At 42.6% G+C, this 16,495-nt stretch overlaps 1 protein-coding gene and 1 long non-coding RNA gene across 4 annotated transcripts in view; one reads left to right on the top strand and one right to left on the bottom strand.

Moving 5' to 3' along the window:
• Positions 1-6,557, top strand: part of ADAMTS18 (ADAM metallopeptidase with thrombospondin type 1 motif 18) — an 83,389-nt gene extending 76,832 nt beyond the window's left edge. For both annotated transcript variants that reach the window (XM_064459615.1, XM_064459616.1), the window contains 2 exons: positions 625-772; positions 4,487-6,557. In XM_064459615.1, coding sequence (XP_064315685.1) covers positions 625-772; positions 4,487-4,602 — 264 coding nt within the window. In that variant the 3' untranslated portion in view covers positions 4,603-6,557. The remainder of the gene's footprint in view (positions 1-624; positions 773-4,486) is intronic.
• LOC135314799 (uncharacterized) overlaps positions 682-16,495 on the bottom strand; it is a 32,045-nt gene continuing 16,231 nt past the window's right edge. The window contains exons 2-3 of one of the 2 annotated variants that reach the window (XR_010374292.1): positions 4,460-4,544; positions 682-760 (exon numbers count right to left, since the gene is read on the bottom strand). This is a non-coding gene — a long non-coding RNA (uncharacterized LOC135314799). Of the gene's footprint in view, positions 761-2,530; positions 2,648-4,459; positions 4,545-16,495 lie in introns of those variants that run through there. The other variant, XR_010374293.1, reaches the window with a different exon arrangement.

Here is a 16,495-nt window from a genome sequence, read left to right as displayed (position 1 = left end):
TTCTTGCAAACAAGCTTCTGTATTTCTGGAACTTATCTACTTTATGAGTCACATATCAGGGACACACACTCATTTAATAACATTTACATGAAACAATGTATGCCTGACAATTGTAATCAGATGAAAATGATCACATTTATCTTAAAGACAACTTTTCATGAAACACATACAAGTAAAAGGCTTATTCATTTTAAAATACTCCATAGATCTTCCTGCAAACGCATAGTGTTTTTCCCCAGATACTGCCATAATTATGGTTCCAATGGGAGTTTTATCTCTGTTCAGACAGCAGGATTGGGCCCAGAGGCTCAGAGTTCAAAAGAGATCAGAACAGACAATCAAGAACAGGTTTTCTAAAGTGTTCAGTTTCTGTCTCGATGCCTAAGTAAGGAACCAAATTTTCAGCTGAGTCCTTAAAAACCAAACTTTCAGAAGGGAGAACAGATGCACGCATCTTTGAGAAGTTGGTCCTCATGGGGGTTGCTGAACAGCAACACATCCGACCCTGACCTCTCTCTCTTTGAAAGTCTCATCCAAAGCTCTTGAAAGTTACTCCTTGGCTTTCACGGGCTCCCAGAGAGTCTCTGTAACAAAAGATGGCTTTTACGTTTTTCTTCTCTACAGTGTACAGTAACATGTGGAGGGGGAGTGCAAACCCGGAGCGTACAGTGCCTGCGCCACGGAAGACCAGCTTCAGGGTGCTTGCCCCATCAGAAACCAGCAGTCCTGAGAGCCTGCAACACTAACTTCTGCCCCGCCCCTGTGAAAAGAGGTAAAGCTCAGCTCTACACGCTGCAGCAGGGTTGGTTGCTTAGGGCTCTATATCCAGCAAAAATCACCCTTTCCAGCTATACCCATTGAAGATTAGTATTTGGCGTCTCCCTTCAGAAATGATTTTTTCTCAGACTTTCCAGCTTTACAGTTACTCTTTGACACTACAGCATCTCTCTTCTCAAAGTGAATCCTCTTACAGCAGACTTGAGAGAATAATTGTGTCATTGTGAGATTTTAAAAATAGAGGTATGTTAAAAAACCAAAAGCGTGACAAAAAGTTATGCCATTTGGTTCTGAGCTGCATCTCTATACTATCTTCTTGAATAAAACAGAAGCATCCTATGCTGGTAGTGTTTTCTGCTTAACAATAGCAACTTTTGAACTAAGCAATACAAACTTGTCATTTATTTTTAGTTTTTTGAAGCCTGCCCAAGCTTCAGATTGCACCCATATCCTGGGAGTCCAAAAATGCTTTGTCTAGAATGTACTTTCTCTTCATACTGCTTCTGATCAGTGTATGATGTGCAGTCAGGGAACATGAAATTAAGCTCTGTCCCCACTTGGATGTCTACTGTATCCCTCTCCACCTCTTCAGTGTGTTTTGCAATTCTGGAGGAGCAAGAGGGTTTGTGTCACTCTGAATGATGGAATAGGAATTCTCTCAGAACCACCACAGAAAGAGAGAGTTGCATTAGCCCCATCCCAGGTATTTGCTTACAAGCTGGTTACAGTTTGTGAGCCCTTCTTAACTGCAGAGAAAAAGCTCATGGAGTCCAGCTTTGTCCCATGTAACACTAGTTACCAAGGTAAGCTAAAGCACTTTAAACATTAACTTTCAAAATACCATACATTAACTGCGTTGTTACCATTTTAAAACTGGGAGCTGAAAGTAACCTGTATAAAACTTAGGCCGAATTGCAAGAGAAAGGTAGTAATAGAATTGGGAGCAAAGGTCACGCTCTGACCCTGCATCTTGTAAATTGACATTAGCCAACCACCCTTCTCATCTGTACCGACTCCTGGCATTCACCGCGCACAGAAACCCTGTAAAACCCAGTGATACCTTAGCAGACCATTCTATTGCACCGATGCAGATTAGCCAACCAATGAGGCGGGGGACCTGAATCCAAACATGGATATATAGATGAAATGGTCCTAAAAGGGATAAGTAAATAGTTCTGCTGGTTTTTATAAGTAAATGTTCTTAACACTTCAAATTAACCTTTGTAAAAAGTTCTGCTGTACTTTGGAGTTTCTGTGCTACATCCTTTTCCGTCACGATACAGCAAGCACTTTTCTTTCACCCCTGCCTTCCTCTACTATATTTCATGTCTGGAGTAATGTCTGTTATTAATTTTGGCCTTGGCTTGTTTCGCTCTCTCCTCACATCTGCAGAAGCCCTTTCCCCTTTATTATAACTGGGTCGTCGGGCTCTAGAGATCAATTATCTCTTCACTGCTCTCTAACTTTCTGTCTAAACCAGCAAAAAGAGAGGGAACCAGCTGTGCTGGAGTTACATTGAAGCAAATCAGTCTCTATTATCAACCATGCAGCTCCAGCTCAGTGATCACAGTCCAGAAATTAATGTTTCAGGGAGAGTTCACACACTTTCCTAGACAAACTGGGTCATTTCCACCCCTCTGTTAGATGCAGTTACGGTCACCGTAACTCCGAGTAAACCCAACTGCTTAAAATGAATGAAAATTTAAACAACGTATAAATACTCGAGTAAATAGAAATAAGGAACTGACCGCCTGATCCACATCCATTGAAGTTTGTGGGACTCTTTGTGTTCATTCCAATGGTCCTTGGATTAGGTCCCAAGAGTAAAGTTTTCGGCCATACCTCTGTAATGTTAGTGTTGCACTCTGATCTTCGAAAGGGGCATAAAGATTTATTAACATTTGCCTCCTCAGTGCTTATAAATTTTTTTTAAACTATAATTCGTAATTTTTGAAAATTCACCCTTCCAAGGCAGGAGAGATTCCTCCTGACTTAGACCATATTTCCTCACTTTGTGCTGTGCATGTTTTTAATCTGCTGTCTGCTTTGGGTCCTCCCAAGGGCAAGTTCCGTCTGGTGGATGGTAGGTGGAGTAACGTGAAAGCTGGGGCTGAACTCCCAGTTTCACCCCTGCTGACTCCCAGCTAAGAATAGACAGGCAATGCTGTGGAGCGGGAAGGCTGCCGCTCGGCTCGGAGCTTCCTAGCTCCTGGACAACTCTTTGTTCAAGGACAGTATTTTCTTTGCGTAACATTAGCATTTACAGACAGGCTTATGGTGTTAAAAACTGAGGAATAAAATGTAATCTTTTTTAAAAATATTACTATTAAATCTTTCCTTACACATTCAAAAAATATGAGGGTGATAAATGTACACAAAGTCACCTTAGTCATCATATAAAAGGGAATCAAAAAAAGCAAAGTGGTGACGAACCAAAGAAGTTCCTACAGAGAGATGGAGGTGAATCCTGGCCCACAGAATATGAAGAAGTTGTCTGTGCTATGCGAGGGAGCATTTGTCTGCCGTGACTCAACTTAGCTGATCTGAGAACGCAGACAACAGTGGCTAGATTTTTCTTCACTGTCTCCTTGTAAATTCCTTTTATTGACCATGTAAACAGTAGTTCCAAGAGTCGAATGGAATCTTTTCCCATGCTCACAGGAGATTTCAGTTTAGCTATAAATTTTGCTAAACCTCATTTAAATGTCTTACTGCTCTCTCAGACGTGGTGAATTTGTTTATAAATCATCCATATGAATCATCACTCTGCTCTTTTAAAGAAACATAAAGCATCCACTACAAAACTGTAGAAAGGAGCAGCTATGAAATGTTTTTAAAGTGACCGGGCTGTGCGTATAAATGATGCGCACATAAATTTAAATGAAATAAAATCTTAATTGAAAAATATGGTTTATTTGTATTTGTAGTTAAAAGTTGGGCTTTTCAGAACTAAGAGTTGTCAGCCTGTCTCTTTTCCCACTGCAGTTAATTAAGATTTCACCAACGTGGCATAATCACAGTCTTAAAAACCCGATTCCTGCCACCTAACTAAAGTGTCTAGGAAGAGAGATTTCTTAGGCTCCCTGCATGGTCAAATGGAGAGGAGTAAGTCCCTCCGGAAGGGGTTGGAGCGCAAACACACAGCAGAGCACTTTGCGTGCGTGCGTGGCGTAGGGCCCGCGCACTCAGATCTCCATGCATGTTGTGTGTACACACACATACACTCAATGCTGACATGACTTTGAGGAGCAGGTAAACTCCATGTGATGCTGATGGCAACAAGCCATCAGCATCGAGCACGGCGCGGGCTCGATTGTACGAGTGCCTGGCTTTAGAACAACACTTGTAATCAGAGATGAAAACACAGGTGACTCTTTTTATCCTCTGGAGTAGAACTTCCTCCTGTTTCCTGAACCTCAAAGTGTGCCCTAAATGTTTTAATTCTTTTTGCCTCTGACCCTCCTATTATATTAGCTCTATCGCTATCAAATTAACAAATCTGATCTAACACATTGAACATCTCTTAACCAATTGAAAAAGAAACAAGTATTTTTGAGATGAAAGCTAGTTCATGTTCCTCTTCTTTGAATTGATTAACCCATGGTGGTTTTAATACTACCAAACGCATACAAGTATGCAGAACTATTGTCTGACATGTAGGCTTGCTAAAACACAGCCTTACCATCTTGCTTGGATTTCTGTCCTTCAGATGATCCTTCCTGTGTGGATTTCTTCACGTGGTGTCATCTGGTACCCCAGCACGGTGTCTGTAACCACAAATTTTATGGCAAGCAATGTTGTAAATCATGCACGAAGAAGAACTGATAGCAGCGTGTTATCTGAACCCTTCAGTGATAGGATTCTCTTCTTCAATTTATGTTGGAATTAACTTTGCTTTGAGGCAAGACATGGTGCCACATAAACCGCTGAGGAAGAGACATTTTTTCTAAGGGAATGTCTGAGGTACAGTAATTGTTGGCTGTGTGTTGAAAAAGGAATGTTTCTTTTTTTTCTCTATTTGCTGACCTCACTGAAGTACAGGGTACTGCGGATCACTTGAACACTGAGACTCGAGAGGCAGTTCTTCTTTCTTTAAAAGTGTCATTTTGCACTGTCTTATGTTATGAGGAAGAAATTAAGGCAAGGAAGCCTTTTCTGGCTAATTTACCAGAACACAAAGCAAAAGAGTTTGGGAGCTCAAGGAGGAAGGTTACAGCGTGGCAGCATGACAGATCCCACTAAGAAAAGTGCTTCTTTTCATATCTTTTATGATGCTGTCATCCCAGGGTAAGGGAGCTGTTTACTGCCACTTTCACAGACAGACATTGCAACAGCTGTTGTTTGGAGAATGCAGCGTCACACGTGTGACCACAAGAAGTAAATAGTGCACTACAAAGATATATGGTGCTTCTCTGTTACACTTGCTGCTGGAAAAGCAAGTTTTGCATCATGCTAATGTTTTTATTGTTTTGAAGAATTCATTTTCTGCTTTGTGTAGAAACTCAGAGGTGGTTAACTAGTAACTTGAAATGTATTCCTAGAAATATTCAGCATTAGAATATTTGGACTTTTAATATTGCTGTGCTACAAGTAAAATAGAATTTCATATTTCAACTAACTCAAGGAACTCAGATTTATTGAGCTCAATGGTTATGTTTTCAACTTTCTAAGCTCATTAGATATGTACTTTTAAAATTTAAACTTGCTATTTTAAAGTAGTTTTTTTCAGAAGCTAGCTTGTTTGAATGACAAGATACTGAAGAATGTCTTCCTTTTAATCTCAAATCTCTCTGCAAATTCTGATTCATCCGTTACCCAAAGGCAATAACAAGAATATTACAGTCCATTAATTCACGCTACACTTCTCTAAATAGTTATTTATTCACACAGTTTATATGAAAAGAAATAAAAAGATAAGTGAATGATTTACTCTAACCAAATAAAAGTCAATTCTATTTTTATACATTCTCCTAATACTTTTCTTTAGTTCAGAATCCACCAGCAAACAAAAGAAATCTAAACAGAATATTTGTGAGCATTCAGTATCGAGATGTTCGGTGACACTCTGTATCAACTGCTACAATTTAAAAAGGTCCTGCATTGAAAAAATACCCAACGTATTTGCCAAACCCATTCTGAGACAGAGCTGGGTTCTACTGTAATTTTCTGGGGAGTGCCTACGAGGGACATATTTATCTAATTCCACCCAATCCCACAACTTCGTTTGATGAATGTAGTTCAGTTTTGCTGTTTTTTTAAAGTATCGTTTCAGTGTTAAGATTAGCCAGCTCAGCACTAATGCCAGACAGTGGTCACTTAAAATTAGCAGTTCCTTTTGCAACAATTTAAATTAAAAACATGTATTCTATGATACTTCAAGACATGATGATTGGAAACATATCTTAACCCACACCGCTCTGTCTTGATATTGGACATCATGTAATTATAACCTTTTTTCTAGGAAAACGACAAGGGCTTTTTTGTTTTGTTTTTATAATTGTGTCCTTTTTATTATTTGATGTAAAATAATTAATTTATTAATGCATAACTTTTCCTTTGTATTTCTTTGCTCACTTCCTTAAGTGACAACTGAGGAAAGAAAATGGTAGTGTCACAAAGTATGAATTATGGTGTAAAAAAGCAAAAAATATAAGTGTAATATTTAATTATTTTATAAGCTGTGTAATAAAGTACTCTAACTGTTTCATTATATTTGGAATTGTAAAATTCATGAATAAAATACGGAGGTTATAAGTAAATATCAGGTACTATAAGTGGTGTATGCATTCATTCGCATTTGTGTCGATTGTCCCTCAGTATATTTAAGTAAAACATTATCCTGTTTTCATCTGCTACGTAATTGGCCGATGTCTGCGACTCTGGGCCTGCGCCAGTTCTGTGGAGGGGCAGCGACAAAAGCTGCCCACAAGAAAAGCCTGTTCTCTGGGGCAGTGGAAATTTAGCCACCAGAGCCAAGTGTGACCTCTGCCTAACCATGCCCCGACCATTCACGTCTTGTATGGGTTAATATTGGCGGGGGAACCCTCGAAACAGTAGATTTGAGTGTTAACAAGCCATTATGATGAATGGGATGGAGGTCATTCCTTTCAGGCACTCAAAGTCAGGCGTATGTGCTAAGGTCATGTGAAACTCCGCTACTTTTGAAGGTCCCATTATACTGGCAATTGAGGAATGCACGACTGGTTATTCAACAGAGTGAATATATTGTAGTTGCCTTTTAAGAGCAGAAGATGTTTCTCATTTGAATGACTACCCGACCATTGAAGCAGCTGGCTCGGATTGTGCCCATTTCAGGCACAAAAAGTCAAAAGGGACAACACGTCATGGTTTTATTTTCATAACAACACAAAAGCTAAGTTACACAAAAGTACAGTTGCCCCCCCTATGTGCAAGCCAAAACTGACTGTTGCGTCTTCCACCAAAGACAGCGGAAACGTGTGTATCACAGAACCAGCATGATTCTCCCCTGCATGTATTTATCTGCAAGGTGGTTTGCAAGGTAAGAAGCCTCATTCAACACAGCATTAGGTTTTACAGCTTCTCCCATGTGCCTGGGGGAACTTTATTTTTGTAAAAATGACTCAGCTAAGACGTTTCCAGGCCAATCCCTAGTAGGGACTACATTGAATCACTGGATCATTTTATACATATATTCTGTAACACATATTTGCCACTTGTCCCTTCATTCACCATCACTCAGCTCTCTAACAGCACGCTGCTTAGAGTATTGTTGATAGGAAATGCTGAGCATGCTTCTGACTTACAGTATAATCTAGGAGGTGATAATATGCAATGGATCAGTCTGCTCCCGAAGGATTGCCAGCAAGCGCCCTTCCGAACATGATTTGGGCTAGTGATTTAAATAATTAATATGCCCACACAAGAATTCAGATTCTGAACTGCTTTGTGTTCTGGGCTAGAATTTTGGAATTAAAATGAGCTGACGGTTGTCAGTGAATTACAGTGTTGGAGATGGATGTTGAAAGAGGAACTATTGCATAAAAACGTGCTATTGTGTGGTTGGATCAACCCCAAGTCCACAACTTTTATTGCTGAGCCCTTACAACGATATTTGGTATACAAAGCTTGGCAGTTTTCTAGAAGTATATTGCTGCAAGGCTCACTTTATAAAGCAGAATGGGGTCTTTTCACAAAGGAATAGCTCTGTTTCCTGTAGTCAGATTTCATCACTCAGGTAAAGGATGCATCTGCCTAAAACTCAAACAGATATTTAATGAATGGCTTGATTGTGTAAATCAAACTCAACTACATCGGATGCCCAGAAGATATGAAATGCTGGAGACAAATGAACGTTTCACTGCATGTGGTTTTATGGTAACATGATCCACACCCCATATTTCCCTTATTTTTCAGCAAATCCTATTCAAAAGCATCAATAAAATAAATTAACATTATTACTTCTATTGTAATAGAAGTCCAACCCTACTGAGTCACTGGGATCCCATTGTGCACAACACTGCGTACACACTTCAGGAAAGGCTTACAGCCCTGGGTGTACAGCAAGACACAATAGGAAAAGAATACGTTAATAGTGAGCTCATTGTGATTAGGAGAAAAAGCGTTGCTCATGGCTCACTGGCTGGACAATGCAGATGCTTCAAAAGCAGCTCCACGAGGGTAAGATCTGAAACAGCAATGCTGAGGAACTTTATCTTGACTCTGTTTCGAAAGCAAACGCTGAGCACTGCCGAGGCCTGAGAGGCTAGTAGGGGGACAGGCAGCAGGGAAGCTGAGATACAGCAGAGCGAATCAAAACCGAGGTGTGGTCGACGCTGAGTGGTAACCCAGATAGTGACTATCACGAGAGGAAAGCAATACATATGAATCAATCTAACTGTTAGCCTGGCAGTTAGCAGGGACTGCAGAGGTGTGAGTTTCTGGCAAGGCAGTATGTCTTCTTTCCATCAAAAAATGTTCCGAAATAAGGACATGCAGCTGCTAGAAAATACCTTAAATTCCTCCCCAGCCAATAATGTATGAACATCAGCCAAATCAAGCTGACCTTCCTGTCTACTTCCTACACACTGTGCACCACTATCACTTCATCCCCTGCTCTTCAGAATGAATCCGGGGCCGGTCTCGTCTGGAGTGTGTCCTTCAAGGTATATCACATTCCAAAGTTCTTCACCTTGCAGCTTACAAATAACACCTGCTTCCCACAAGAACAGGCAGTGACAGACTGGTAGCAGGGCGTAGTGATTCGCAGACCTGCACTGCAAATGCCACGGATGCGGGTTGTTACGTACAGCGTTTGTTTTGCATTGCCCAAGGGAAGTCATTGCCTCTGCCCTGGGTAGAGGTAATCAGAAGCACCCTCTGGCCCAAAGAGCTTGCCTTCTAAGAGCCAGCGCACACCAGACAGGGCTAAGGCAAGCACTGTACTCATTTTGCAGGAGAGATATGGGGGCAAAACCAGCCTGAATGTCCCAGATGGGCTTACCTAGAGACAAAACCTGAATTTCTCAATTCACATTGTGATGTAGTAACATCAAACTCATGCTCCCTGAAGAAAAGCATCTATCATGGGACATATACTTCAAAATACGAAATATTTTAAGTACTTTCTTTCAATAATAAGTAGTATTCAGTTATAAACAGAATCTGTTTTAATTTCTGGATTCTGGCAGTGGAAGCAGGAACCTTCAGCTAAGTCCTACCTTCCAGGCTTACGTTCTAAGCATTAAATCAAGCTATTGTCACCATACATTTCAACCCTAACACTGCTGTGTGCTTACTCCAACTTAAGATAGACCTTTAGTATCCCTTAGGTGACTTGGGATGCCAAGTATTAATTTATTATGTTCTGTTGTGATAACGTTCACTAATCCTTTCATAATAACATATGAGAGCTGACACAAAAGCTCATTCAAAAAGAATATGGAAGGGTTTATAGTGGAAATGTTTACTCATTAATTTCTTACCTGTGGGAATAAAACACATTTCAGAGAAAATCAGACACAAGAACTCCCTCTCTGGGATCTTCACCTCTCACATCACCATAATATCTGACCTAGGTCTGTCTAATAGGAGAAACTGAAGGCATTCTCCCTAAAGCAGGAATCCTCTGCCAACAATCCTGTGCTTCTATGGAAATAATGGCCCTCTACTAGCTCTATTTAGGTTATAGGTGAAGCGATTCGGGGTATCTGCAGAATTCAACAGTTGTTCTTGTACAAAACGCTCAGTGCTATCTAGCACGACCTTTCTGACCAACTGTCACAGTGCTCTGAGCACAGTAATGTATTACAGCCATCCTCATTGCTCACCTCGGACACTGCGATGATCCCCAGGATTCCTGCAGAGCTCAAGCAGAGGGGGGCACCTGAACACAGAAGTGGCTATCTTTTCCTTCCGTAAGAAAGATGAGGGAAAATGCCGTGAATGTTTTCCCTGGCTGCAGTTACGGCTCTTCTCACAGAAAAAGCCATGTTGGTGCAATACGTTCCCCAGAGCACTAGAACTCACATTTCCATGTTGTATATTCAAAGTAACTGTTGAGCAAGTAAAAGGTTGCTGAGGTCTCTGTTTCCTCAAAATGCACAACCAAAAATGATTTTTATAAGCTACTAAAAAAAATATTTTGTGGCTTTCATTTTTGGAGGATTTTGATAGCTGAAATATAACTTTTGATTGAAAAAGACAGCATAAGCTGTCTATGTGTATTTTTAATATAGAAACAGATCACCTCACTGATTTTTTTTCCCCCAAATGGTATAAATAGCTAAACCTGCAGAAAGTGCTCATAGATTATTCATTGCATATGACATGTCACTATTTATCCACAGAAGCTGAATAAGAAGTTTCAATATACAAATCATTTCACCCTCCACAAAGATACTCCCAAGTCTCTTACAGGAATTTTAACTTTCAAAGAATTTAACTGTACAGCACCCTCCATTGATAGAAAATATTTTAACTGGATGAGAACATTCCATTTCTAGCCAGAGATATTGCCTGTCAGCAAAACATTCATCAGCTCAGGCTTTGCAAAAATACACTGCAAATGCCAAATTGCCCAGAACTACCATGACTTATTCATTCTTGTCTTTGCTGGTGTGTGGGGAAAAGTCAACCAGCACAGACAATAACAGGCTGTAAACGCAGCTCTCTCCAATTAAGTGTAGTATAGACTTCTTCAAACTGTATAATTTACCACAATTTAATTTTGAGGGTTTTGGTGTCCACTTCCAAAATACTAGTTGCAAAACCAAAATTGTGTATAAACAAAATGTAACATCTAATTCTAAAAGCATTCAGCTATTGAGTGAGACCATCAGACGGTATATGGGCTACTGTGATATACATCTACCATATTACATGTTCTGAACTTGAATTGGCGTTGTTTCTTGTGGCCAGTTAACATCTAATGCTGACTTTTTTTCTCAGTTGCAATGGAACTTGCCATGAAAATTATGACCTTCTTATAAGTATATTGTTCAGATAAGCATAGAGATTGCTCAAGTGGCAGAAACAGTCAACCAACCTCTGGCTAGACTAGACTTATGTTATATTGGCCACATCGATTCAAGATCATACCAGTGCAGTCTCAGGTAGCTGATATAAAACACTTAACTAAGACACATATGCAGATCCACAGAATGGCGGGGGTTGGAAGGAACCTCTGGAGATCATCTCATCCAACCCCGCTGCCTGAGCAGGCACACCCAGAGCAGGGGGCAAAGGACCGAGTCCAGGTAGGGTTTGAATGTCTCCAGGGAAGGGACTCCACAGCCTCTCTGGGCAGTCTGTGCCACTGCTCTGGCACCCACACAGGAAAGGGTTTTTTCTCATATTGAGGTGGAGCTTCCTGTGTTCCAACTTGTGCCCATTGCCCCTTGTCCTGTCCTTGGGCACTATTGAAAAGAGCCTAGTCACATCATTCTGACACCCACCCTTTAGATATTTATAGGCATTGATGAAATCCCCCTCAGCCTTCTCTTCTCCAGGCTGAACAAACCCATGTGTCTCAGCCTTTCCTCATAAGGGAGATGTTCCAGTCCCCTCATCATCTTGGTAGCTCTCTGCTGGACTTGCTCAAGCAGTTCCCTGTGCTTCTTAAACTCAGGGGCCCAAAACTGGACACAGCACTCCAAATGTGGTCTCACTAGGGCAGGCAGAGGGGGAGGATAGCTTCCCTCGACCTGCTGGCCACACTCCTTTCAATGCACCCCAGGATACCGTTGGCCTTCTTGGCCACAAGGGCACGGTGCTGGCTCATGGTCAGCTTGTTGTCCACCAGCACTCCCAGGGCCTTCTCACCAGAGCTGCTTTCCAGCAGGTCAGCCCCCAGCCTGTACCGGTGCATGGGGTTGTTCCTCCCCAGGTGCAGGGCCTTGCACTTGCTCTTGTTGAATTCCATGAGGTTCCCCTCGGCCCAGCTCTCCAGCCTGTCCAGGTCTCGCTGGATGGCAGCACAACCTTCTGGTGTATCAGCCACTCCTCCCAGCTTGGTATCATCCGCAAACTTGCTGAGAGGACACTCTGTCCCTTTGCCCAGGTCACTGATGAATATGTTGAACAGGACTGGACCCAGCACAAACCCCTGGGGAACACCGCTAGCGACAGGGCTCCATCCACATTCTGCTCCGTTGATCACGACCCTCTGAGTTCTGTTGTTGAGCCAGTTCTCTGTCCACCTCACTGTCCACTCATCCAACCCACACTTCCTTAGCTTGCCTACGAGGATGTTATGGGAGACAGTGTTGAATGCCTTACTGAAGTCACGATCGACAACATCCACTGCTCTCCCTTTGCCCACCCAGCCAGTCACACCATCATAGAAGTCTATCAGGTTAGTCAAGTATGATCTTCCCTTGGTGAATCCATGTTGACTGTATTGGATAACCTTCTTTTCCTCTACGTTCCTGGAGATGACCTCCATCACCTTTCCAGGGATGGAGGTGAGGCTGACTGGACAATAGTTCCCCACATCCTCCTTCTTGCCCTTTTTGAAGATTGGAGTGACATTTGCTTTCCTCCAGTCCTTGGCACTTCTCCTGTCCTCCATGACCTGTCGAAGATGATGGAGGTTGGATTGGCAATAACATCCACCAGCTCCCTCAGCACTGGTGGGTGCATCCCATCGGGGCCCATGGATTTGCAAGGATCCAGTTTGCCTAAATGATCTCTGACCCGATCCTTCTCAACCGATGGAATTCTTCCTTTCTCCAGATATTTCATCTCTTCTCTGGGGGCTGAGATGCCTCACGGCCAGCCGTAGCAGTAAAGACTGAAGCAAAAAAGGCATTCAGTAATTCCACCTTCTCTGCATCCTGCATTACCAGGGCACCCACCTAGTTCAGCAGTGGGCCCACTGTGTCCCCAGTCTTCCTTTTACTGATGATGTATTTAAAATAGCACTTCTTGTTATCTTTGACACGCATTGCCAGATTTAATTCCAAGTGGGCCTTGGCTTTCCTCGTTGCATCTCTGCATATCCTGACAATATTCCTATATTCCACCCAAGTGGCCAGTCCCTTTTTCAACGTACTGTGAACCTTCCTCTTCCATTTGAGTTTATCTGGATGCTCTTTGATCACCCATGCATGTCTCCTGCCTCCCCTGCCTGATTTCTTCCTCCTGGGGATGCACCGATCTTGAGCTCAGAGGATGTGGTCCTTGAATACTGGCCAGTTCTCTTGGACCCCCCTGCCTTCCAGAGCCCTAGCCCATCAGATTCCTCCTAGCAGGTCTTTGAAGAGACCAAGCTGGCTCTCTTGAAGTCCAAGGTTGTAACCCGACTCATAGCCCTGCTTCTACCTCACAGTATCATGAACTTGACCATCTCATGGTCACTGCAGCCAAGGCTACCCCTAACTCTCACTTCCTCAACCAGCCCTTCATTGTTTCTTAGGATAAGGTCGAGCAGCACATCTTGACTCGTTGGCTCCTCCACCACCTGCATCAAAAGTTATCCTCAATGCTCTGCAGGAACCTTCTGGATCGTGCATGGCTCGCTGTGTTGCTTTCCCACCATATATCAGGGTGGTTGAAGTCCCCCATGAGAACCAGGCCCTGTGATTGCAAGGCTACTTCCGGCTGTCTGTAGAAGGCTTCATCAACTTCCTCTTCTTGATCAGGTGCCCTGTAGCGAACACCCACAACAGTGTCACCCATATTTGGCTGTCCTTTAATTTTTACCCACAAGCTCTCAACTTGTTCTCCTTCCACTCCAAGGAAGAGCTCAATACATTCCAGTTGCTCCCTCACATAAAGAGCAACTCCCCCACCTTGCTTTGCTGGTCTGTCTTTCCTTAAAAGCCTGTAGCCATCCATGACCACATTCCAGTCATGAGAGCTGTCCCACCATGTCTCTGTAACTGCAATGAGATCGTGGCCCTGCGACTGCACACAGACCCCTAGTTCCTCCTGTTTATTCCCCATGCTGCGTGCGTTGGTGTACAGGTATTTCAGAAAGGTGCTTGAGCACACAGGTTTCTCCAGAGGGGTGTACGAGGACCCACTACAGCCATGCAAACCCTTGAGGTGGTTGGTCTCCTGGTTGCCACTGCATGAGGCCACTACGGCACATTTATCACTGCTCAGGTTGTCCTGTCTTATTCCCCCATTCTGTGTGATGGCATCAGCGTTGCCAGTTTGTCCCCCTCCCCCCAAGTTCCTCAGTTTAAAGCCCTCCTCACCAAGTTTGCCAGCCTTCTGCCAAGGATTCCCTTGTCCCTTCCGGACAGGTGGAGTCCATCCCTCCCTAGCAGCCCACGGTTGTTGAAGAACGTCCCGTTGTCATAAAAGCCAAATTTACCATCTAGCACACTCATCAGCCATTTTATTTATTCCTTAGCACAGTGTTTCTGCCCTAGAGCTTACACATTTTTGGGAATCCTGCTCAGTTTCACCAATCATATTGCTCTCTGTGTTCGAGCTAAAGCCTCCGTGCTGCAGTGCGGTGCTGTGGGTTGGTTGTGGGCACTGGTGAAAAAACTTCATCTGGGCCCAGGAGCTGAGAAGCAAGAAGTTCACAGAACTGCTTATATAACAGGTGAGTGTTGGTGCCAGAGCTATAAATTTGGGATTACAGGGCTTCTGAGCTTTGACCTGTTGTGATCAACAGCTGCAAGTTTGAAGGAAGGCCATACTGGCTTGTGTTTGCTGCACAGTATTTGCATTGCATTGAATTTGAGTGTTTCTGCTGGTGTTCAGCAGGGACCGAGAATGGTATTTTTGTCTTGAAGCACAGCTTGGAAACACAAAATAGAAGGGAATCTGTCTTCTGACTGACAAAAAGCAGAGATGAGACACTGTACAGGACTTGCCGATACTCTGTTTTTCTTGGTTGAGTGATTTGCTCACTCTCTTTTTACACCCAATGCTAAGTCTATGGTCAAGAAGGATTTTCTCTCACCCAGTTAAGATCATCTGGACATTTTCAAATACATTCCTAGTATTATTGCACATATTTTAAACTCTTCTAAAATCCTCCTGTGAATTACCAAGTTTTAAGTCTTTGACCTTTTGTATTGAGTCTGCTCTAAGGTGGTAGATAGTGTTTTTGCAACTTCTTGTACTTGCACTGGGGAAGGAAGAGGGGAAAAGAAACAGAAGAGCAGATACTTAGTTCATTCTGGACTCTAAAGCTATGACAGAGCAGTCTGTTATGATCAGAGACTGGATTTGATAAAATAATTGATCACTTTCAGCCCTTTAACCACCTCTCTCTAGGCTCACTATATCCACTATCCCCTCTTTGATTAGTTCGGTTAAATGGTTTTATTTAATGCAGGCACAACTCCCACCTCATGTTTGCACGAAGGCAAGTGCAATGGGCCTTTGTGTTGACTGGTGCTGATAACAGCACTTACATGCTGAGAGATCGCGACTTAAAGGGAGATTAAAGGTCGTCGTCTTCTTTTAGGTCAGAGAAGAGATTCCTCTAACAAGGCCAATTTTAGAACCTACCACCCAAACTCTTCTTATCCACATATACACAATATATACTGGACAGTTCTTCCAGGCTGTTAATCTAGCTTTTTTATATATATATTAGGAATTGAATTAAGGTGGAAAAATCCCCAAACTATTTCATATATGCTACGTCATCTTATTCATGAAACAGCAAGAGTGAAGTAGTTCCCCAGCTTCCTAGATTACACAATCACACTTTGCCCAGGGACAGAATACTGGGTTATTCTTGGTGCTGGCTTTTGTAAATGCTCTTCTCTGAACTTCTCATTAACCTTCTGAACCTCATGCCTACTGGATGGATCCCAGCCAGCATCCTTCAAATACCCACGGATTCTTTGAAAGGAGAGTTTACACCTCAGTTTCCAAATTGTGTTACTGTGGCATACTAACTATATAAAAGAGGAAGGCAAACAGTGGATTTGCTTTTTTAAAAACAGCAGTCAATCAAAAAATAAAGTACTGATAATGTGAGGATCATACAGTCCTGAAACCTTCAGACATTTTGGCACATAGCTCTGTCTCTCTCGGACAATTGCATCCCCTTTTTCACTGCTTCCCTCCTCCTGTTCCAAAGCTCCCCCCCGAAGCCATCAGGGGGTGGGAGCAGAGTGGGTTGTGAAGTGTCTTGGGGTAATCCACTTTGACAGGGAACTATGCTGATTAAAAGTTATGGCTTTGGAACAGTAAAGCTCCCACTGCTGTCCATGTACAAGTTGCTGCTTTCTATTTAAACCTTAACAGTCACATCTAATCAAGA

The sequence above is a fragment of the Phalacrocorax carbo genome, chromosome 8, assembly GCF_963921805.1.
Source record: "Phalacrocorax carbo chromosome 8, bPhaCar2.1, whole genome shotgun sequence".
NCBI classification, from domain to species: domain Eukaryota; kingdom Metazoa; phylum Chordata; class Aves; order Suliformes; family Phalacrocoracidae; genus Phalacrocorax; species Phalacrocorax carbo.
The sequence above is the reverse complement of the archived record's forward strand: the minus strand, read 5'-3'. Positions and strand labels throughout refer to the sequence as shown.